The sequence below is a fragment of the Halichoerus grypus genome, chromosome 7, assembly GCF_964656455.1.
Source record: "Halichoerus grypus chromosome 7, mHalGry1.hap1.1, whole genome shotgun sequence".
Taxonomy (NCBI): Eukaryota; Metazoa; Chordata; class Mammalia; order Carnivora; family Phocidae; genus Halichoerus; species Halichoerus grypus.
The window spans coordinates 155,826,712-155,851,038 of record NC_135718.1 but is presented as its reverse complement, the minus strand read 5'-3'; the positions used below and the strand labels follow the sequence as shown (position 1 = coordinate 155,851,038).

At 47.1% G+C, this 24,327-nt stretch overlaps 1 protein-coding gene across 4 annotated transcripts in view; it reads right to left on the bottom strand.

The window, feature by feature from the left end:
• Positions 1 to 873: 873 nt before the first annotated feature.
• The window catches only part of GATAD2B (GATA zinc finger domain containing 2B), a 91,388-nt gene continuing 67,934 nt past the window's right edge, over positions 874 to 24,327 (bottom strand). For all 4 annotated transcript variants that reach the window (XM_036086804.2, XM_036086807.2, XM_036086806.2 and 1 more), the window contains 10 exons: positions 16,913 to 17,248; positions 13,002 to 13,131; positions 11,406 to 11,537; positions 10,991 to 11,122; positions 10,366 to 10,536; positions 9,555 to 9,870; positions 8,388 to 8,590; positions 7,359 to 7,469; positions 7,086 to 7,203; positions 874 to 6,233 (listed from right to left, as the gene is read on the bottom strand). In XM_036086804.2, the coding sequence (XP_035942697.2) occupies positions 6,100 to 6,233; positions 7,086 to 7,203; positions 7,359 to 7,469; positions 8,388 to 8,590; positions 9,555 to 9,870; positions 10,366 to 10,536; positions 10,991 to 11,122; positions 11,406 to 11,537; positions 13,002 to 13,131; positions 16,913 to 17,247 (1,782 nt within the window). In that variant the 5' untranslated portion in view covers position 17,248 and the 3' untranslated portion in view covers positions 874 to 6,099. The remainder of the gene's footprint in view (positions 6,234 to 7,085; positions 7,204 to 7,358; positions 7,470 to 8,387; positions 8,591 to 9,554; positions 9,871 to 10,365; positions 10,537 to 10,990; positions 11,123 to 11,405; positions 11,538 to 13,001; positions 13,132 to 16,912; positions 17,249 to 24,327) is intronic.

Genomic DNA, 24,327 nt, shown 5'->3' with positions numbered 1-24,327 from the left:
GAGCACTTTTTCATGTGTCTGTCGGCCATTTGTATGTGTTCTTCGGAGAAATGTCTCTTCACGTCTTCTGCCCAATTCCTTGACTGGATTATTTGTTCTTTGGGTGTTGAGTACGGTGTGAAATTTAAGAAACAAAACAGGATCATAGGGGAAGGGAGGCAAAAATAAAACAAGACGAAATCAGAGAGACGGAGACAAACCATGAGAGACTCTTAACTGTAGGGAACCAAACGGAGGGCTGCTGGAGGGGAGGGGGTGGGGGGTAGGGTCACTGGGTGATGGGATGCACACCGGGTGTTGTACGTTAAGTGATGAATCACTGAACTCTAGCTCTGAAACTAATAACACATAATATGTTAATTGGATTTAAATTTGAGTGCATAGTTAAAAGAAAAAAAAAAACCAGCCCCAAACTTCAACATCCTGTCCTCTGGGTGGACCTGACCGAAGTGCTCTGTTGGAAATAAAAAGCCAAATGGAAAAAATTAGGATCTGGTTAATATTCTGGGTTGGAAGGAGAACTCGGGGTACGCCGTGTGTGGATGAAGGAGCTGCCGCAGGGCAGTGTAGGTGCTCCGAAGGCCACCACCCCGGAAACCAGCACATTACGGACGGTCCAGTGACCAGGAGAGACGGGAGCAGTATGATGGGAAGGGCCAAGGACAGCTGGGGACCCAGCCTCCTTCCCAACAGTGTCAGACCCTCAGTCATCAGGTCAGTGGCTTCTAGAACACCAGCTCCACATGAAGGTGTCAATAACCACTGGCAGGAAAGGGGGCACAGGCAGAGCTCCTGCCCCAATCACCCCTGGAACGCCCCCACCAAACTGCCGCCCTCATGCCTGCCAGGACTAAAGCACGAGCCACAGGGAAGTTTAGAAACCATTCCTTTCTTTATTAAACATAGCTTGCAAGTGATAAATATTACAAAGTTTTTTCTTTTAATCCTTTCTCCAAAAATTAGCTTATTATTTGAATCTGTTACTGCTGAAATGCTCAGCAGCATCTGAAACAGATGGGAGTGTATTTGCCTTTTTGAAAACCAGTTTCTGTTGGTCTTAGTTTTTTCATTTTAATTTCCAAACACAATGCAGAAAATCAGAATGAGTTAAAAAAAGGAAACTTAAGAGCCTGTGCAAAAGGGTCTTGCCCCCCCCACCCCCATTCAGAGAGGCCCATCCCGCCCCAGCCCCGCTCCCCGCCCCAACCCCGCTCTGCCCCAGCCTTCGCCAGGCCTCAGCCACCTTCCCAGATTCTCTCCAGGCTTCCCCGGCCAGGAGCCTGGCGTGTGGGAGCCTCAGCCCAGGCTGCGGGGAGCCACCTGCGAGGGCTCACGTGAGTTCTGAAGGAGACAAGAACTGGGGTGCATCTGAGCTCTGCTACGCTGTCACCAAGAAGATGGGCAAGTTCTGCGCCCTGCAGCTCACAAAGGGTGTGCGTGACTAGACCACCAGCCTGGGCACCACTGCTCAAGCACCCCGAGGGCCCTGTGGCTGCTTGTGATGGGGTCGAGGGTCTGAGGGCAAAGCAGTCACAGGTCTCCTGATGTCTAGACATCACTCTGCCGCCTCTCCCAAAACCAAAGTAATGGCAGGGGCCTGGCAGCCCTCACGGGCACGGTCACACACACTGCGCCTCAACACGTAGGTGTCCTCCCTGCATCTTCAGCCCCACACCTTCCCCACCTCAAGCTGTTGTTTTGCAGGTGAGGAAGGAAGCATAAGGTAGAATTTTACACTTGGTGGCCGGTGATCTCCCCTGTCACTTCGCAAATAAGAAAACTGAGACCCGGAAAATGAACTCTACCAAAGGTCACAAAGCAAGTTAGTGGGAAAGCCTGGGGCCAGACCCCAGGTCTCCGGACGGTGCTGCCATCCCCACCACTCTCCACGGCCCAGACCAGGAACTCTGGCTTTCACGGGGAACCACCTCACCCCCGTTTACGAAGCCGAAAACCGTGTGCAGATGCATGTGGCTCCGTCCGTGAGGCTTTCTCAGGATGACTTGTCAAAATCCTTTCCTTCTATCACCCCTTGATGATCTACTCTCAAAGACCCGTGGAACTAGGTTCTTTTTTGGGGGGCGGGGTGGGGGAGATCCCTTGCATAAGAAAGCTTGACACTGAATTTTGTTATATAGGTATATTGTATATATGCTGATGCAATCAGAGGAAAAAAAACAGTGCAAATACAGTTACAATTCATAATAATACTTGGTTTCAATGCCCCCGGGAACTGCCCATTCCTCGGCTACCTCCCGACCCCCCAGCACTTCCCCACAGTATCCGCCTAATGCTGGGGTGTAGGGAGGGGGGCAGGCTGGGGAGGGAGTGGCTCTGCCAAGGCAGTGCTGGTGACCCGGAGGACTGCTCCAGGGCGGGAGGCAAGGCACAAGTTAGGGTGGGTGGCGGGGGAGGTGGCATCTCTAAGGAGGGATGGGGCTGGAGCAGCCGCCAGTCTCAGTGTGCTGGGCCCGGCCCACTCCCCGCCCCACCCTCCACAGCCCTGCCTCCCTACCCCCGCCCCTTCCCCAGAAACCCTTTTGCACGGATCATACACAAACGGGCACATTACAAAATGACGTAACACAGTTTCACAATATCCATGGCGAGGGCTTTTTTTTCTCTTTTTCAGGTTTTTTTTTTTTTCTACACAATGTACAATTCCTTTTAAATGGATCAAGAAATAGCTTATATACACGAATGAGTCCTTGTTATAACATCTCGGCAGCAAGTATCATAAGCTAATGAAGGTCTTGTTGGAGGGCAGGGGAGCCTAGGGCCGGGTGGGGTGGGGTGTGGAGAGGAGGGTTAGGGGGAAGGAGTGCTTGGGGAAAGGGACAAAAGTAAAATACCAAGAAGCATCTTTACAAAGCGGCTCTAGAGCTAAGTCCTTTTAAAGGGGAAAGGAAAGGTAACCAAAGCAGGAAAACATTTATCTTTGTGTCTTAAAAAAAAATTGTCTACCATACATACATCCAAAAATGTGGAAAAATACTTATTCCAGGGATGGAGAAAGTCCAGATGCTGTGGTCAAATGACAAAAATAGAAAATGAAAATTAAAAATTAAAAAAAAAATTGACAAATGAGGACCTCTGTCCCTCAGCTTTACCCAAGCTTTCCTGCTCATCTACTCGTTTCGGGCGTCTAGGGAGTAAGCCACTGTCCATAAACCACTACTTGGAGAACCTCTGGATACGGAGGAAGCCAGGAAGAACCAGGGGGGTCCTGACTCTAGTCGTCCCCTGAGCTTCAGAGCTCTGGGGGAGAGGATAACTCTGAACAGAGCGTCTTCCCTCCCATCTTTAGGCATGAGGTTTAGTGTCTACAGGCCCAGCCGGGGGATGGAGAGCAACAAGGGATGCGGAGGGACACAAGGTGGTCAGTGATGAAAACCTAGAGAAATAAGGAAGACAGAAGGATGGGGGTGGGGAGCAAGGGAGGAGGTGGAAGGCTAATACTTCACCATGATTAAGGAAAACTCACCCCCATCACGAATCCCAGGGAAGGGTATGAAAATGGGGAGGAGGGGTAAGAAATCAAACCTCAGTGATTGAGCAAAGGGTCACGGAGCTATACTAGTCAATAAGCAGCCTCTATGCAACTGAGCCTGAGGGGACAGAAGCAGGGAAGGCTCCCCCCGTCCTCCGTCCACCCCCGTTACCTCAGCACCCTGGCAGGCACTCGGCTGGGCATTCCTTCCCCATTACTCCCCTCTTGTCTACACATCCTACTTCCAAACCCCATTCAAAGGTGGCCTGGCTCCCAGGGAGGAGGCTCAGCTCAGGGCAGGGATGGCCCCAACCAGACGGTATTGCACATTCTCTGTTCCTTACTTTTAATCTCAAGTGACAGGCTTGGGCACCTGGTACCTCCGAGCTGGGGGAGGGGAGACATAACAGAAATGGCACTTCATCATGGTGGGCGGGGTGGAAGAGGCTAGACAGACATGCCACAAGGCAAGATGACTTGGGCGTGCGAGGGGGGGGGGCGGGAAGCTTCCAAATTCGTGGAAGAGAGAAAAGCAAAACCAAACGATTTATCCAGTGCTTCCAAAGCACAGAGGGTAAAGAAAAGATGTAAGAATATATCTTTATATATATATATATAATTTTAAAATAATCCCAGACCCAGTTTCATAACCCCCCTCCCTCTCCCACCACTTACAGTCAGGGGTACCATATTCCCCCTGAAAAATACTCCGAACAGCCCCGTCATTATCTGTTACTAGCATCTAGCTTCAGATCACTTCACCACTGGGGGAGCCCAGACACAGGGTGTATCTCTGCTCCTTTATTAAGTGCTCAATGAATTTGGGGGAAGGGAGGAAAGAAAAAACCCAGGGAGGCCCGTAGGGCCAGTACAGTAACCCGCAGTGGCTCTGGGGTACGGGAGAGGGGGGTACTGAGCCTGATCCCAACTCCTTCTCCACCCCCCCAACCCCCAAACTTTATGGGGAGGGTGTGCAGTTTGTGTGTGTGTGTTAATTTTAAAAGTGCCTTCTTACTTTACAAAAGTTATTTAATTTCTTAACATAAAAGTGGGGGAATTTTTCCAGGTGGCTTTCAAGGGCAAACTCCAGTCTTCACACCTCTCTGCTCCAAGTAACCCTTCCCCCCCTTCCCCGCACTCTGGCAGCTTCTAGAGCTGCACAGGCAGGTGAGTGAACATTACAGGAGAGCAGAAACCCCCACCTTGAAGGGGCTTCCCTTACCTCAAACCAGCCTGGTCCCCGCCCCCCGCCCCCAGGGTGTGGGCAGATGGGATGCTAACCTCCCCTGACCCCAGAACAGCAACATTGCACAATTCAGTTCATTCTCTACATTAGTAGCGCTTAAGAAAAAGCTGAAAACAACACAAAAGGAAAATTAATAGAGTTCTGGGGGGTGGGGTGGGGGGGGGCGACAACAGCTACTTTGCACAGAGGTGCAGAGCTGGTTTTAACGAGAGGTGTCTGGTTCTGGGCAGTTGGTGCTTCACTCAGTGCCGGACTCCAGGCTGGTCAGGCCTCCCTGCCCTCCCCTCCTGGCACCTGGCACCCAGGGTGGAGGGAAAGACAGATGGGGTCTCACCTGCTGGGAGACAAAGCCCTCCGTCTCTCCGCCCCCACCCCCAGTCTATCTCTTCCCTCCTCTGTCTCACTTCTAGGACACGGTTACAACGGAGCTGCGCTTCCCTCTTGCCAGAAGCAGATTAGGATTAAAAAGGCAGGGGGGAGGGGCAGAATTGTACAAAGAAAATAAGATGAAATAATTTTGGGCTAGTTGACCTGGAAGAGACTTCCACCTCCACTGGGACCAGGAGAGCATCCAGGAGGCCAAGACCAGCCTCCGTTCCTCTTGGCTTGTCCTCATATGTCCCTGTCCCCTTCTCTGTGGATTAAAGCTTCTCCCTCCAGGATCTTTCCCCTCATTCTTAGAGCCCAACTTCAGCTGAACACTGCCTCCCAGACTGTCCAGACCAGACACACCCAGGGCTGACGTTCTCTGTTTGATGCCAACACCCCACCCCAGGTTAAGTGCATTAAAAATTTCTGCCCCCAACACTCCCAGTCCTGTCCCGTTGGGGAGCCCCCTGCAATGCTCCTGTCATTTATCTGAATATCATCTGTGTTTAAAAAAAAAAAAAAAAAGACAAAAGAGAAAAAGAAAAATATTGAGGGAAAATAAAAAGGTTTAACCGTCCACTGAACAAAGGGAGGACACACAACATCATTAAAAATGACAATAATTATAGCATAAAAACTTTAGAAACACGCGTCAGAGGGCTTAGATGTCTCCCCAGAACCTCACTCTGACCTCCACCGGAGGCGAGGAGCACCTCACTGTGAGTGGAAACCGGAGAGAAGATGAGCGCAGCAGGACCGCAGCGGTGAGAGAGGGAGGGGGGCGGCGGGGCCGGCGCGTCCTGCGGGCCTCTAGGGCGGTGTCTGCTGTCTGCTGTCTCTGTCTCTCTGTGTCTCTGCGTCTCTCTGCGTCTCTGCGTCTCTGTTCTCCGTGTATGGTGGGCACCAGCACAGGCACTGCATGCGACGGAAGTTGGGGGCGACGGGAGAGGAGGGGTGAAGGGTTCGAGGCTGGGGCAGCACGAGTGGACGGGCGTTATTTCTGCCCGCTGATGGACTGCGCTATAGACCGGGGAGGGATCATGTCTAAAAGGTACTCCCGCTGTCGGTCTGCCAAACTGGGAGCTTTGTGTCCTCCAATGCCGGTGTTCAAGTATGCGATGTTGACACCTGGACCCAGGAGACAAAAGCAGAGTGGGTGGGTGGGGGGCAGGCATTAGAAGAGGCGGAACCTTCTGGACTGCGCCAGCCAGGGGCGCGGAGCTGGAGCTGGGGAGGAGGCAGCAGAAGCCGTCTGCACCTGTCCAGACTCAGCCAAGCTCTATGTCAGCGGTCAACTGCCCCTCTGCACCCCAGCTTTAGGGAACGAGGTCTTCTTGACACTTCGGTCCTACCAGGAGTATAATAAGCACAGTCTTGATGGGATGGGACAGTCAGAGGAAACAGTGGTGAGAGGGCATTAACCAAGGCAAAGAGATGCACTCACGGAATCTGCTCTGGGTTTGGGGCTGCCGACTGTGAAGAAGCATCCCTCCATCATTCAAACAGCACCCTGCTCTTCTCGCCAAGAGATCAGCAACCACACGCCCACCAACAGGGCGCACCAGACAACGAACCGGTAATGGCAGGGACTGGGCCGTTTTCACTACCAAACCCTAGTGTGCTGTGTCTTGAATGTATTATGAATTTAGCCAACACTTGCCAAATAACAGAGTGAAGGGAGGGGGCCTAAAGAGAGCAGAAACAGAAGCAGCAGCTGTTCGCCCAGGGAGCTGGTCCCATCAGCCCTTCTTTTTTTTTTTTTTTTTTTTTTAAAGATTTTATTTATTTATTTGACAGAGAGAGATACAGCGAGAGAGGGAACACAGGCAGGGGGAGTGGGAGAGGGAGAAGCAGGCTTCCCGCCGAGCAGGGAGCCCGATGCGGGGCTCGATCCCAGGACCCTGGGATCATGACCTGAGCCGAAGGCAGACGCTTAACGACTGAGCCACCCAGGCGCCCCGTCCCATCAGCCCTTCTTACCTGGCATCCCGAGGAGGCCACCGGGCACAGAGAGCTGGGGCGCCTGCGCAAAGTTGGAAAGCATGGAACGGGCAGAGGTGGGTATGCCACGCTGGAGGCTGCTCTGGGGCTGGGGAGCCTGCAACGGCGAGCAGACGGCGGATCACAATGTTGCCGCCACCGAAGGGACAAGGGGGAGGGAAGGGTATGGGAGCCCAGAAGTGCAGAATGACTTCCCACCGAAAAAGGACAAGATGGGACCAACGGCTGACGAGCCCTCCCAGAGAACCTCACCTGCCGAAGCGTATGATGTCTCATTATGGTGTCTTGTTTACTGACACTGGACACGGCTGGAGCCGCAGTGGGGGAGAGGGCTGCCTGCTGCTGGAGTCGCTGTTCAATTTCCTGTCGGGAGTCATCAGGTCAACTTGGCGGGACAGTACTCCATTTCCTACCCAGAAAACCTAGAGGTCTTCTTATCTCTAACGTTGCCAGCGAGGAGGAGGGATATGGAAAAGGCAAGAGTTGGGTGGGGTAGGTGCGCTAAGATCTCTGGGCACAAGCAGCCAACACTGCTTCGCTGATTCGGGGATCCGTCTGTCCAGGAAAGCTGGTGCTCAGACGCGGGCAGGAGAGGTCTGGGTGGTGGCAACCGGCTGACTGAAGCGATGAATGCCGACGAGTTTACTGAGGTTTTAGTTTTGACTCTTGTCTACCCATTTTCCAGAAGATCCGTGATGCTACCCAAAGGGGTCTGATGAGTGGTGGGGTGGAGACGGGATAGAGGAGAAGGATCCAAGCCTCCCAACACATCTTCCCCTCTCCCAGGTGTTCTCACTCCGCTAACACTACAGGGCAGGTCTGCTCACTCCGCGCCACTCCTCTTCCCTGGGCCATGTCACAGTTCACTCTCTCCACTGTCATTCCCTTGCCAAACACGGACTAGAGAGACTCTGTCTCTCCAAGAGGTTCAGGTATAAATCCCTCCCACCAAAATCCATTTGTTTGAGAAGGAAATGAAGTTGAGTGAATGGAGGGACTTCTTTGGTGCCACTAGGGATGGAAAGCCACATCTCAGCCTTCTGTCCCTCCCCACCCCGGACCACTCTGTCGTTGCGCTCTTGCCCAACCAGAGACAGTCAAATGGAAATGGGAAGACAGAACGGTAAGCAGACAAACAGGGAACCTGGGCCTTGAGGTACCAGGAGCCTAGGTCGTCGGGGACTGTGGGGATCACATAGACAACTCCACTAAACTAGAAAGAACCACCTTTTGGGAAAACCCAACCTGAGCAGGTGGCTGGTGAGAAGTCAGAATTCTTACCTGTTCCTGCTGTAGGGCTTTAACAAAAGCATTTTTCAGCCGGTTGGTGTGTTCAGCCTTCAGAGCCTTCTTCTGATTGGAGGTCATGCACTGCTCACACAGAATCTTACCATTCTTCTCCTGCTTCCAGTGGGGGGTGAAATCTGTGCGGCACTGGGCACAGACAAAGGGTTCAACCCGCAGGAGTGAAGCACAGCTCTTGCCTAGATGCCAACAAAAAGAATCATCAGGGCTTTCACATTTCCCCACCTCCTGTTTCTTCATCAAATCAATTTTTCAGAAGGTTATTCTGCTGAAGTAAGAAGGAGACTCTACAATTTAGAAAATACTTTTATTTCATTCAATTGTAACAACGTCACCTTAGGGAACTCAGAGCACAGCACCCCGTTTACAGACGAGGAAGCCAAGTCTGAGAAGCGTGGCTGCTCATGACAAAGCTGGCCCAAGAACCCACGCTCCCTGACTTCCTCGTCCACCAGCGAGACGGAAACCTGCTTCATTCAGAGGACACCGGATCCATCCAACTCCGCCAACACTTTTGCTTCATAGCATATTTTTACGTCAGACTGCACTTATCCCCAGCCCAGACAGTCACAATTTTTAGTTATCAGTGTCTGAATCACTCACTTTGTGATCTGTTTAGAGCCAATACTTTCAGGCACTTTCCTCTACTGTCAGGTGTCCCCCTAAATCCCCATGTTTGGAAATTCAGGCTTAGTAACTTCTGTTAGTGTTAATACTTCACAGTTTGGTTCAGGGCTGGTTCACAGCTTTTATGTGGTCAGAGTCATCTCCTTCAGTAAGTCTACTTTCTCAACTCTAAATACTCAAACGGCAGGGACTGAACATAATCATGTAGCACAATGCCACACAAACACGGACATTAACAAGTGTTCTAGTCATCAAATTATGCATACATCATGCTAGGCACCACTGAAAAGAACTGAACAATATACTGCAAAAACTATACAACATACACAAAATACAATAAAAATATGAAGCCTAAGCTACATACACACACAAAAAGCGTTTCTGCTATGTTGCTCCCGAACAGCCTCTGAATAACGAAGGAGAGGTGGTTTGGCAAGAGTAAGGAGAGGTTACTTGTCAATCAGGCTTGGCAGCCTCTTGCTCAGATAAAAGACTGACCAGAGGAAGTAGCCTCACCTTGGCTGTCGATGACACTCTGTACAACTTCTTCCAAGCCCACCATGTAGATGAACTCGCTATTGGCTGCACTAGGCAGGAAGTGAAGCAAGGGAGCGGGAGGTTTAGGGGGTGGAATCTCCAGGAGTGTCTTTTCCAGCTGTTTGCGAAGAGCCAATTTGGCTGCAGCCTGGGAGTTGGCAGCATCGGTCATGGCGCTGGGGCTAGGAAGTGGTGAGGACACTCTGTTCACGGTCCCTGGCTGGATGTGGGAGGCAAGGTTCATATAGATGGCAGAGGATGCTGTGCGCTGGCAGGGAACAGAAGAACTCGACTGCTGGAATGCAGGGAGCACAGGGGTCAGTGACGGGATGTGGGAGCAAGGACCAAGTCTTGCTTTCATGGCAGAAAACATTATCTGAGCCTTGTCTGGACTGCTTAGCTTTCCCAAAACTCAGGAAAAGATAGGAGGTGTCCAACCTCAATGAAAAAGATCTCCAGCACACAGGAAAGGAGAATGATAGTGGCTAGGACTGACAACTGCTGAGAGGAAAACAAGGGGATGCTCTCTGTCCTCTGTCCTTATGCCTCTTCTTCCCCGGGCCCCTGCCTTCTTGCAGGCAGGTGTCAGGCTCACCGCTGCTCTGCTGTGCAGACTCCCTTTGTCCACTCCTGTCCTCAGGGAACTCCCCAGTGCTGTCAATTCAAGCTCCACCAAAACTACCCTGGGTTGTCCTACAGCTTCTCTATGTCCAAACCCCTAAATACTATGGTCCTTTCAACAGGGAGAGCAATAAAAGACTTCTCTGTTTCCACATGAGGGCTCTCTTACCGGCTGGTAGTTGATGGCAGGATTCATGTTGGGTGTTGTGGTGCGTACAAGGCCTGGCTTGGGTGGGCCCCGCTGACCCTGTAGCTGGGCTGGGTTTGGTGCAATAACACGTTGAGACATCAACATATGTGGGAGGGTGGTAGTGGTCGCTGAACGGATTACACTGTGACCCTGAAGGGGGAGAAGAGGAAAAGAAGTAGTCATGGCTGGTAAAATGCCCCACCAAAATGCTAATGAGGTAAACACTGTCTATAACACACAGCTGAGTGGAAACACAGAGTTGGTAATTTTGTCTAATGATCTACGGAATAAATGTACCATCAATGTAAATCCTGATTAGTGGTAGGAATTCCCTGGTTTTTCTTGGCATAAGCTATCTAACCCTAGATGGAAAAGGGCTAAGCTAGAAACATCCAGATAAGAAAAACCACAATGGGAAGATAAGGATTATTCACCCTACTATGCCACCTAGTACCACACACCAAGTCATGCCAGGAGGGACCCAGGACTGAGTAAAAGCATCCCCACTATGGCCAGGTTCTTCTATAATTGTCACAAAAGTCCCAAACCAGAGATGGGATAGACAGGGCTCTCCGACACAAAGACCCCAAGGCGGGTCACATACCTGTAATGTTCTCAGACTCTGTGGTTCAACCCCTTGGGCTCCAGGCCGGGAGGGAAGCTTGGACAGGCCCTGCTGTCCCCCATGGGCAGGAGACGGCTGAACAATGGATGCTGCATTCTGCACAACTGGGGTCTGAGAGAGAGAAAAGACACTGAAACAGAGGCAGAAATCTGGAACACTCCCAGACTTTTAAAATTCCTTGTTGGAGTAAAGCTTCTGTTGACCAAAGGAAAAAAGAAAAATGGAATCAAGGCTTTCTTGATTAAAGCCTAAGATTAAAAAAAAAAAAAAAAAAAAAAAATCACTATTCTTAGAAACTAAAAACCACGGAACCAGAGAAGAATGGGCCACCCAACTGAACCTACCTGGGGGAGTCCATTCTCAAACCCAGACCCGTATTACTAGGGCGTAATACCTTCTGGACCACGTTCTCTTTCTGTAGCTGGCTCTGCCTCAGTTTCTTTAACAGCACCAGCCGGGCTTCCTCCAATCGCAGCTCATCCCTCAGCTGCTTGATGAGTTGCTGCCGTTCCTCCACACCTTTCCCCTAAGGAGACAGGAGGGCTAGCTATGGGAGCAGGCACCCAGCCAGAGTCCCTTCCTGCAAGACGATCTTTTCTTCTCGGTCTGAAATCATCTTCCACACCAAGCAGAAGCAGCACTGGGACTGGTATTTTTGTGTCCCTGGATTCCAGCACAGTGCTTGGTATTCAGCAGGTGCTCAAAAAATGCTTACAGAATCAAAGGAGAGACCACATATAAATCGTAATCAACCAGATTTCTGGCAAAATAGAAGAATGGCCACAGGAAGACACTGCTTTCCTTTTTTAAAAAATATTTTATTTATTTATTTGACAGAGAGAGACACAGCGAGGGAGGGAACACAAGCAGGGGGAGTGGGAGAGGGAGAAGTAGGCTTCTCGCTGAGCAGGGAGCCCGATGCGGGGCTCGATCCCAGGACCCTGGGATCATGACCTGAGCCGAAGGCAGACGCTCAACGACTGAGCCACCCAGGCACCCGACACTGCTTTCCTTTAAAATAATGTTTCTGGATCTTCTTAAGCCAAGTTTCTTCTAGATATACATAAAAACTGAGGAATCCCTTCATATTATGAGAACCAGGATAGAGTGGTTCCAGCCAAGAGTTTATGTGACTTACAAAGTTTTGTTTTCATATTTTCCAAAGATAAGTTATACTGAATAAGCTTTGTCAAACTATCTTCTACACTTAATCTTAGCCAAAAGGCCGAGAAGCGATTGTCAAACTATCTTCTTCACTCCGCTCTAATTCCCTGTAAAAGTGCATGCCCTTGGGGTGCCTGGCTGGCTCAGCAGGTAGGTGGAACATGTAACTCTTGATCTTGGGGGTTGTAGGTTCGAGCCCCATGTTGGGTGTAGAGGTTACTTAAAAATAAAATCTTTAGGGGCGGGGCGCCTGGGTGGCTCAGTCGGTTAGGCATCTGTCTTCGGCTCGGGTCATGATCCCAGGGTCCTGGGATCAAGCCCCACATCAGGCTCCTTGCTCGGCAGGGAGCCTGCTTCTCCCACTCCCTCTACCTGTCGCTTCCTCTGCTTGTGCTTTCTCTCTGCCAAATAAATAAATAAAATCTTAAAAACAATCTTTAGGGGCATCTGGGTGGCTCAGGTGGTTGAGTATCCTACTCTTGATTTCAGCTCAGGTCATGATCTCAGGGTCGTGAGATAGAGCCCCGTGTTGGGCTCTGCATTCAGTGGGGAATCTGCCTGAGATTCTCTCTCTCCCTCTGCCCCTTCTCCCGCTTGTGCTTTCTCTCTCAAATAAAAATAAATAAATCTTTAAAAAATAAAAAAAATTAAAAAATTAAAGGGCATGCCCTTGAGGTTGAGAATCACTTATAAAAAGTTTCATCAATGGGTAATTACTTAGATTAAAAAAGTAAACTATAAAAACACAGAACTGGGACTCTTAAAATAGGAGGAGCAGAAAATGAAGAAAGATACTGTTTTTTCTTTCTTCTCGCTCTTTTTTTACCTTAAACATCTCTAGGTTGGCTGCTTTGAGTCTTTCTTCCATTCGGGAGCTGGAACGGGGACTGGAAGCCTCATTATCAGATAAAACAATGATGTCTGGGGAGGGAGTCAGCCTTCCTCGGTCTGGCTCACTAGACAAGAAAAAAATTAAGGTATTTCAACAGTGAAGGTTCATAGAAAAGTTAAAACTTTTTTTCTACTGAACAAAGAAATTCAAGGGAACTTAGGTCTGTCCCAATTCACCCAGGTGATTCAAATCCTAGGATGAAGAAAATACCAAGACAGAAGTGGTGCTAAAGCCTCAGTCACAGTACTTTCCATCTAATTTCCTTGTGTAGGGACAAGACACACACACAGTGACTGGCTTCAGAAATGGGAATAAGAGGTGAGTGTTCTTATCACGTCGATCTGAATCAAAATTCTGAATGTTTCCCCCTATATCTCACTCTCCTTTGGGTTGTCTCATTAGTCATGTAGAGGCTCAAGAAGGAAACCGCTAGCTGGAAGGGCAGAGGCGGGAGAGCTGAGGTACAGACAGTTCAGTGCTAACGAGGATCCTAAGCTCACTACACCCATAACAACGTGGTCTTGGCTCTACGAGGATTTACGAAAGAGGAGGTTTTATGACAGCCCTAATGGCAGTCTGTCCTTTCACGAGTTAAGGCAAAAGAAGGCACTGTTGTCAGCTGCCTGAAGGACGGACAGGGCCCAGTCTACAGCCTTCCGGAGGACTGAAGCTCCAAAACGCATCTACTTGCCAGACTTCCACTTAGCATCTTCCTTCAGCAGCAAGAAACTCTCTAGAAACGACTTTGAAATCTAAATCTTCCACACTGGGTTCCTGTATTCCCAATCTTAGTTTTGGTCTTTTGGGGCTAGCCATAAAAGCATACTTGTTTTTCTAAGATGATAAAAAATGGCACTGAATTCTGGAGATTCTAATTGTCTCAGGTTCCCCAATCAATGACCACATCTTCTAACTCTCTGATTTCTTAACTCAAAGATATCTTCCCAGAACCTACTTCCTCGAGATCTTCAGTGTAGTTAGGAATACAGAGATCTAAAGCAATTTTGTAGTTGTAACTTCAACATGAAACTCAAATCCCTAACACCCACAGAGCTTTAGTCCTGTGAGCCTCTCTACCATTTCTCTGGGTCTCTTCTCCCAGCTGTTGGGACATAGATACTTTTTGAACAGGGCACCCTGCCTAGATGGGGTGAGCATCCAATTTCTCAACAGGGTAAAAAAGAGTTAGTAAAATCAAACAAATTTAGCTGAGAAGATAGAACAGAGGGACAGAGTGACATGTGTGACTATGTTGGGGACTATTCCATTTGTCTGGATTGCCCTACAACCACTGGTCACAGATGGCAAGCTGAGGATGTGAGATTACAGAAAAAGAAGCCAGGAGAGGGAGAAGAGCCCATCTTTCTCTGACCCCAAGTTGCTGGAATGATGGTCAGGCCTCACAGTGTTTGATTTTATTTTCTGGTGATTTCATTTTTCATTTCTATATTCCTTCATCCCTGTCTCCCATCCCTAACACTAACACAGATGACTAATTTTGAGACCTGGTGGATTTCTAATTCTACTTGATTTCCCAGTGTTTGTTTACATCAACAGTCCAAAGCTCCTTCCATTCTGGTCCTGGCTGGAATACATGCATCAATATTATCTCTAAGAATTCCTCCTTGCTCAAATGAATGCCACCCATTGCTGATGGACTGCCCAGCAACAAGACAGGTAGAGACATTCCTGGATGGAGACTGTGGAACTGAGCAGCATTTATCAAGGAATTGTATCTGAGAACAACCCTAACTAAATGATATTTTATTCCTGGATATAATCAGACCCACAATAGATAACAGCACAGGCAAGGCAAAACCCAAGTCAAGTTTTGTTTCATTCTTCAATTGTTTTTTTTACATCTGACTTGAGATTCTGGTCTCATTAATTAAGCTTTCCGGGGACAGAAATTATTTTGCTACTTTTCCAAATATATATATGATTTACATTATTTGGTGTTCTTAAGTATGAAACTTTACCTGTTGGAGATTACTAAAACCCTGAATTATTGCTAACCTCACTTATGACCCAGACTGGCAGATTCCCAAAAGCTATGTAATTTCTAATCCTCATTCCAGCTGTAAAAACCACTAAATAGAAAATGGCCATGTTTCTCTAGCTTTCCAAAATATAAGCAAGCACTGGTTTCACACACACCTTATTTCATACACATTGTAACCTGCCCAACTGATGGCAAAAAAAAATTTAGGCAATTATGATGTGGCTATCATTGATGTCAGGGGCTCCTCATTCTTTCTGCTTTTAAATTGTCTTCTTTTATCCAGATAAAGACACTGTTGTTCTCCTTGCTGAACCATCTATCAATCCCGCTCATTCTTATAAAAAGCTTGGGGCTAAGTGTAAATAACTGTCGGTATATCTGGTGAAAGGGGAGAAGAGTGGGAGGGGCCAATGGGGCCTATTTTTCCATGTAGAATGGGGGATCTAGATAGTTTACATTAACCCTCTTTTCCTGGAGACTATTAAAAACAGTTCCCGGTTTCCAGAGGATCAAGTTTCAAAAGTTCATCCCTAAAATAAAATTAAAGGCAATGGTAGGGTTTTCAGGGCAGTCTGACTTTTCAACATAGAATTTTTAAAATTTATTTAGTACAATACCAATTAATAGCACTACTGAGATCTCACCAAAATGTATAGCAATGTTTCTATGAAAAATGCATTTTCAGGGCCAACTTGGGATGTGAGGAATCCATCCAACATTTGTCCTCTTCCTCCTCCCCAGTCAAGTAGGATCATTACTTGCTCCAAAAAGGTGACAGTGGCTATGGGCAAGTGGGTTGCTCAGGGGCATAATCTCATTCATCTGCTTTCTTTTTTCCCCAAAGGATCTCAGAATTAATCTATTTTCATAATATTCTGCTGACACTACATATAGCTTCCAAGCTATCCAAGGATTGTTCTCCTCTTTTATGACCAATAGGGAATTTATTTAAAGTTTCCTAAGGGCTTTAAATACTATTACCAAAAAGAATGTTCCCTCATTGGGTGTGGCTTAAAAAAATAATCCTGGGATAGTAAGTAAACATTAAAGCTAGAGAAAGAATCCCAGGTAAGGCTCTAACTGTTCCTTTCTCCTTCAGTCATAGACAAATTCAGCAAGGCCAGCTGAAGGGCAAGTGGACACTAAAGGATCATTCTCATGCCCTATCAGCTATATCTGAACTATTAATAAACTGAATGTTCTTAAAGCTAGGGTTGTCTACACTGTGATTCACTGTCCCGGAAGTCGTCACCCTCAGCCGGTACCTTTCACTGTTTCAAGTACTCAGCCTTGACAGGCACCAGAAAAAAAGTCCTGTGAAAATGTGTGCATGTGAGAGTGTACACGCACAAGTGTGCATGTATGTTTGTGTATGTAGAGGTTGAAGAGAGTGGCACAAAGCAAGAATGCAGAGAATTAGCACATGAAGACAATTTCCTTGTTCACGAAAGAGAAGCTGGGCCCGTGCTTTTGGATGTAACAGAAGTGGGAACTCCATAACAAACAGATTCTAAAACTCTCAGGGTGACCTGAAGGAAAGTCTGCTGCCTTCCTAAAACGGCCGTAAGAGTGAAGCCCGCATCACCTCACTTCCAGCTCTATGGTGCCTCCCTCATCCAGAAATGACCTTTATCTTAAGGGTGTTAACTGTAAGATTCTGTGTGCTAAGCAGATCTCTGAGACACCAAGTTCCATCTGGAAGTGAGAGGACTCATGGTCAAGCCAAATGGCGCACACATGTCTTCTCTCAAGAAGCACCTCCTCTCACTGGATTTCAGCCCGTTTTCACAGGCTTGGTTTAGGAGGAGACCCCACTGCAGGAGGCAGCTGAACAGCGCCGTACCTCCGCCTCGCACTCATATCCACAGGCTCGTCACTGATGTTCTCTTTGCCGGGCCTTCCAGCAGTCCTGTTGTCTCCGTGAGGCCTGAGATTCCCATTGAGCTTCTCTTCATAGCCCTTGACACCACTGCCATCCTGCTTGGTGGGCAACTCGTGTGGCACCTCAAGATTCGCCAGATCCTTCCGTTTAAGCAGTGCCAGCATTTTCAGGCGTTCCATGGCCTCATGCCCCTCCATTTTGAGTCGCTTAGCCAGGACATCATCTCGCTCATCCGCTGGGTCCAAGCTTCGCTTCAACAGGTTCAGGCGAAGAGCATCTTCTGTCATTCTATCCATCCTACGGAAAGGAAAATAAAAGTGAGATCAGAACACAGTCCCTTCAACAGTCTGTAAGGAACTAGGGTGAGTGGAAGAGGTACTCAGAAGAACCACAGGGACACCCGGCTGGCTCAGTCGGTAAAGCATGCCAACTCTTGATCTCAGGGTTATGAGTTCAAGCCCCACATTATGTGTAGAGCTTACTTCAAAAAAATAAAGAATCACAGATACATGGAAGTTCAAAGGTCACTGAGCTAACCTACCTTCTATCTTCCCAGAACACCTATACTAAAGGAGATTTCTCCACTCAACTGTACCAGTGGAAAGTAAACTTCAACCACTTTCTAGTCATCGAGAAATCTTACTATAGATTTACTATATCACCACTACACTCACCTGGATGGTCCATTAAAAGCATACATCTCTCAGAAAATAAACATTTTTTTTGTGACTGGCTTTTTGTGTCTGTATGCTCAAAGTCAGATGCGTTGTGGTTTGTTGTTGGTTTTTTTTAAAGATTTTGTTTATTTATTTGTCAGAGAGAGCGAGCGAGCACAAGCAGGGGGAACGGCAGAGGGAGAAGCAAGCTCCCTCAGCAGGGAGCCTGACTCAGGACTCGATCCCAGGACCCCGGGATCATGACCTGAGCCGAAGGCAGACGCCTAACGACTGAGCCACCCAGGCGCCCGCAGATTCAATATCTTAAGATACTTGGCTTTAGCGGGAGCCCAGCTGGCTCACTTGGTAGAGCAGGTGACTCTTGATCTTGGGGTCGTGAGTTCGAGCCCACTTAGGAAAAAAAAAAGATACTTGGCTTTAATGAAAGACTCAGGTGTTTAGGCTGATAAGAGGTAATACTTTCTCTACTTATGCAGCAAAATTATTAAAGGCAAGAAAATTATCATTTTCCCTCTCACTTTGATTTTTTATGCTAACAAAATCTAAATGCAGAATTTCTTCCATACTTTTAAATCCAGGGCTGTTTTCCTGGTAGGAAACAGCAATGAGGCACTGGAAAGAACGTTTTTTGAGTCATAGAAACATAGGATCAAACTGCTAATTACTTTTATAAGGTCAAATATTTAATAAGTTACTTTACCTCCCTAAATCTCAATTTTATCTGTAGAAGTGGGGACTCAGAAGATGCTCAACAAAATTTAATTTCTATACCCGAGGGTTATGACTTCTATACCTAAAACATGAGATCAGACCCAGTAATTCACAGACTCAAGTAGGAGGACAGAGAACACTACCAATGTTAACTGGTACTCTTGCAAAGAAAAATAGGTTTGTGTTTGAGGCATCTTCCTTCTTGTAGTGAGGAGTAAAATAAGAGCTATTTGATCCTTTCCTGGGACCAAAAAAAAAAAAAAAATCCAACAAAAGTAAACAGACATTTTGGAGATCAGAAAAAAGGTCAGAAGCCAGATCTCTGAATTTTTGGGTAATGTTTCTTCTTTTCTTTCTTTTTAAAGATTTTATTTATTTATTTGAGAGAGGGCAAGCACAAGTGGGGGGTGGGGGAGAGGCAGAGAGCAAGGGAGAAGCAGACTCCCAGCCGAGCAGGAAGCCCGACGCGGGACTCGATCCCAGGAACCTGAGATCATGACCTGAGCCAAAGGCAGATGCTTAACCGACTGAGCCACCCTGGCATCCCTGGGCAATATTTCTTAATTCTCTTTTTAAAAAGATTAGCTTTACTGAGATGTTAATTCACAGATCACATAATCCACCTATTTAAAGCACACACTTTGGGGTGCCTGGATGGCTCAGCTGTTTTAAGTGGCCAACTTTTGATTTTGGCTCAGGTCCTGATCTCAGGGTCCTGGATGGAGCCCCACATTGGGCTCCACGCTCAGAGGGAAGTCTGCTTGAGGATTCTCTTCTCTCCCTTTCTCCCTCCCACGTCTCGTGTATGGGTGCTCTCAAATAAATGTTAAAAAAAAGTGCGCATTTTAATGGTTTTTACTATATTCACAAAACTGTAATCATCACCACAATCAATATTAGAACATTATCATCTACCCCCTAAAAAACCCACACCCATTAGCAGTCTCTCTGCCCACATCTCTGTCCTCAACTAATTTAGTTTCTGTCTCTAAATTTGCTAATTTTGACTTTTTTTTTTTTGAGAGGGGGAGAGACAGAGCAAGTGTGTGCGAGAGGGGGGAGGGGCAGGGAGAGATTTTTTTTTTTTTAAAGATTTTATTTATTTATTTATTTGACAGAGAGAGATAGAGACAATGAGAGAGGGAACACAAGCAGGGGGAGTGGGAGAGGGAGAAGGAGACTCCCCACCTAGCAGGGAGCCTGATGTGGAGCTCAATCCCAGGACCCTGGGATCATGACCTGAGCCGAAGGCAGACGCGCAACCATCTGAGCCACTCAGGCGCCCCTGGAAGGCAGACGCTTAATGACTGAGCCACCAAGCCGCCCCGCAGCGAGAGAATCTTAAGCAGACTCCATGCCCAGCGCAGAGGGAGATGTGAGGCTTGATCTCATGACCCTGGGAGATCATGACCTGAGCCGAAATCAAGAGTTGGATGCTTAACTGACTGAGCCACCCAGGCACCCCTGGACTTTTCACATAAATGGAACCATATAATATGTGTGGGTTTTTTTGTGACTGGTTTTCACTGAGCATCATGTTTTTAAGGTTCATTCATGTTTGTAGCCTGTGTTATTACTTTGTACCTTTTTATGTCCAAATGATATTCCATTTGTATAGATGTATTTTGTTTATCCATTTATCAACTGATGGACATTTGTTTTCTCCCCTACTTTTTGCTATTATGAACAATGCTGCTATGAACTTTTGTGTACAAGTTTTTGTATGAACATGTTTTCAGTTCTCCTGTGTAAAGACCTGGGAGCGAACTGCTGGGCTGCATGGCAGCCCTTTGTTCAACACTTAGAAAAAGTGTTGGGCTGCTTTCCAAAGGGGCCCATCTTACGTCACCACCAGCAGCACACGAGGTTCCAACTTCTCCACATCCTCTTAGTTTTAACAGCTTCAGATAGGAGATGTATTACAGAATATACAAACAGTCTTTAGCTACAGGTCCCCCTAAAGATCTGGTATTTTGATTTATGTTATTTCTGAAGTGGTTTACTTCTGAAAAATACCCACAAGGTGGAAACTGGAAAGCTGAATGCTACAGAACATCAAAAGTTAAGTCCCAACTCCACAGTAACAGTGTTCCAGGGAACTTGATCAACATCTCATATTGACGGGCACCTGGATGGCTCAGTCAGTTAAGCGTCTGCCTTCGGCTCAGGTCATGATCCCAGGGTCCTGGGATCGAGTCCCACATCAGGTGAGTCTGCTTCTCCCTCTCCCTCTCAAATAAATAAATAAATAAAATCTTTAAAAAAACAAAACATCTCATACTGAGAGGTCCATTGGGAAGTTGTAGGTGGGAAAAGTCTGTTACTCAACTGATCATACACCTAGATGCAAAAAATACTCCAGAAAAGTACACAGCAAGATACATAAATGCAAATTAATATGGCACAGTGTTCCAAGTTTTGGGGCAAATTATATTCATGAGCACTGAAAATATGTAACAAAGCAACAAAACTTCAATAACCTAGAGTTGAAGGGAGTCTGGGACGCCATCATCATCCCGGCTTCTCATATGGTTATACAAACAATTGAACACTGCTCAAATACCTCCCCCCCGCCATTATACTCCAATGAAATAAACAGATACACTAGAAGTTGGGAGAAACCAGAAACATACATTTTTTTAAAACATATATATATTTTTAAAGATATTATTTATTTGACAGAGAGAGACACAGTGAGAGAGGGAACACAAGCAGAGGGAGTGGGAGAGGGAGAAGCAGGCTTCCCACCGAGCAGGGAGGCCGATGCGGGGCTCGATCCCAGGACCCTGGGACCGTGACCTGAGCTGAAGGGAGAAGCTTAACGACTGAGCCACCCAGGCGCCCCGGAAACAGATATTTGAATGTCTAAGGTAAGTCATCTTTCCCAAGAGATGCCTTGAGAACTCTGACCAAATTTTCCTTGCTTGCTTTTTACTGATCTAGCCATTCTGCCTCAAAATCCAATAAAACATGGATGAATCTTGAAAATAACATGCAAAGTGAAGTAAGTCACACGCAGAAGGACAAGTATTTTATGGTTCCACTTACATGAGGTACCTAGAATAGGCAAATTCACAGAGACAGAAAGTAGGTTAGAGGCTACCCGTGACTGCAAGTGGAGACAAGGCAGTGAGGAGCTATTATTTAATGGGAACAGAATCTCTGGGATGAAGAAAAAGTTCTTGGTGGCACCTGGGTGGCTCAGTCGGTTAAGCGTCTGCCTTCGGCTCAGGTCATGATCTCGGGTTCCTGGGATCAAGCCCCACATCGGGCTCCCTGCTCAGTGGAGAGCCTGCTTCTCCCTCTCCCTGCCACTCCCCGTGCTTGTGCTCTGTGTCAAGTAAATAAATAAAATCTCTAAAAAAAAAAAAAAAATCACACACATAGACTTAAAATTATACTCCAATAAAGCTGTGAAAACAGGGGCACCTGGGTGGCTCAGTCGTTAAGCGTCTGCCTTCAGCTCAGGTCATGATCCCAGGGTCCTGGGATCGAGCCCCGAATCAGGCTCCCTGCTCGGTGGGAAGCCTGCTTCTCCCTCTCCCTCTGCCTGCCTACTTGTGCTCTGTCTCTGCGTCAAATAAATAAATAAAATCTTTTAAAAAAAAGCTGTGAAATAATACTCAATGTAAATTTATCACAGAAAAATTCTTCTCCAAAAAAGCAAAACAAAAATTCTGCAAAATCGGGGTGCCTGGCTGGCTCCGTAGTAGAGCATGTGTTGCTTAATCAATCTCAGGGTCGTGAGTTCAAGCCCCATATTCAGTGTGGAGCCCACTTAAAATAAAACTTTAAAAATTCTATAAAATAAGTGTTGTATTTTGCCTTTTTAAAAGATTGAGAGAGCAAGCGAGCAAGCGAGAGAGCATGTGCTGGGGGAGGGAGAGCTGAGCAGGGAGCCAGACGTGGGGCTGGGCTCATCCCCTGGGATCATGACCTGAGCCAAAGGCAGATGCTTAACGGACTGAGCCACCCAGGTGCCCCATGTGTTCTCATTTAAATCTCCTCAACAAGCTACTAAGTGGTCTCATCCCTACATTACAGATGGGAAAATGTTCAATCAAGTATCCTAGGACTATAGACAGTGCACCTGGGATTCCTATGCAGGACGAGCTCACTTCAGGAGTCTGTTATACAGATTGATGTATCAAAGCTGGATCATCTTAGGAAGCAGTGCTGGGTATTCATGAATGTGCACATCCATCCACCCCCACAAATATTAAGTATACTATATGCAAAGTTCACAGTTAGCTGGTAGGAATAAAGATGAAAAAGGTCACTTTTTTTTTTTTTAAGATTTTATTTATTTGACAGAGAGGGAGAGACACATCGAGAGAGGGAACACAAGCAGGGGGAGTGGGAGAGGGAGAAGCAAGCTTCCCGCGGAGCAGGGAGCCCGATGTAGGGCTTGATCTCAGGACCCTGGGATCATGACCTGTGTTGAAGGCAGACACCCAATGAATGAGCCACCAGGCGCTCCTAGGTCACTGTCTTTTAACAATTTCATTCTGATAGGAGAAGATGTGCATGTAACTAAAATAACTACTTGTTCACGTGAACCCATCTTCTCTGCCTTCTTATAGCCTGCTTCTTTTACTTACACTTCAATGAAGAGAACTGAATTCATCCACAGACAAAAGCTAGAAGCCTGGGAATCTTCCCTGACTTTTCGTGACTTCAATCTTAGTCACCAGGTCCTATCCGGTCCTATATTCTCCTCCTCTGAATGTGACTGTGAGACGACGCAGTCCTGGCCCGGTGCTCCCAGAAGTACCCTGAGACATGAGGGGAGGCAGGCAGCCGGCAGATGAAGCGGATACTGCACAGCAGCACGGACAAAGGACTAGTCACAGAGCCGTGCCACACACCAAACTGTCCCGAAGCCAGTTTCTGGATTCCAGTTCCACAGGCCAATACACTCCCTTAATGTGTAAGCCAGTTTGAGCTAGGGTTTCTGTTACCTAAACTGAAAATATCTTAACGGAAAACTCAGAAGTGCCAATGTGAAATCAAGGTGGATATATCCAATAAACACGTGGATACATGGCAAACAAACTAAAGAGCCAGCGCTCAGGCCAGAGCTGGAGATCTATTTGAACAGAAGAGGAGGTAATGGAAGTAATGTATGGGCAATAAGTCAAACTGCCCAGAAAAAAATAGAGTCACAAGAAAAGAGGGTCAAGCATAGAACCTTGGGCAATACCTACATTTAAGGGTTGGTTGGTCAGAGGAAACTAAGAAATGGCCAGAGAGCTGGGGGAAAACTAGGAAAACGACGTATCAACAAACTAAAGGAGCGTTCCAAGAAGAGAGTAGTTAATTATGTCTAACAATTATAGCAGGAAAATGCCCGGCTTTAAATCTGCTGTTGACAGCTGTAACAACAAGAATGGCCCGGGAGTAGCGCAGCTCCAGACCCATGCTCGTCAGGTTTTCATCCCACTGTCAAAACCCCAAACCAGAATCCAGGTCTGCAGCAAAGACTGAGAGGATCCTGAGAGAGAAGGGGACAGAGGGATGGGGAGGATGAGCAAACTAAATTAACATCTACTGAACGCCTGCTGTTCACCAGGCAATGTACAAGGCTCTTTATATTCGCTTTCCCAAGTAGTCACATCAGAGGATTAACAGAAAAATTTTAGTTGTCAGTTAAGTTAGAAAACCCCAATTTTCCGAGCACCTGGCCGGCTTGGTTGGTAGAGCATGGGACTCTCGATCTTGGGGTTGTGAGTTTGAGCCCCATGCTGGGTGTCAAACCTACTCAAAAAAAAAAAAAGAAAAAAGAAAGAAAGAAAGAAAGAAAAACACCAATTTTCAAAAATGATGAAATTTAAGCCTATAGTTATATAAAAGCAAAACAGTACTCCTTTAAAAAAAACTAAATTCAAGTTAGTTAACATATAGTGTAGTATTGGTTTCAAGAGTAGAATTCAGGGGCGCCTGGGTGGCTCAGTCGTTAAGCATCTGCCTTCAGCTCAGGTCATGATC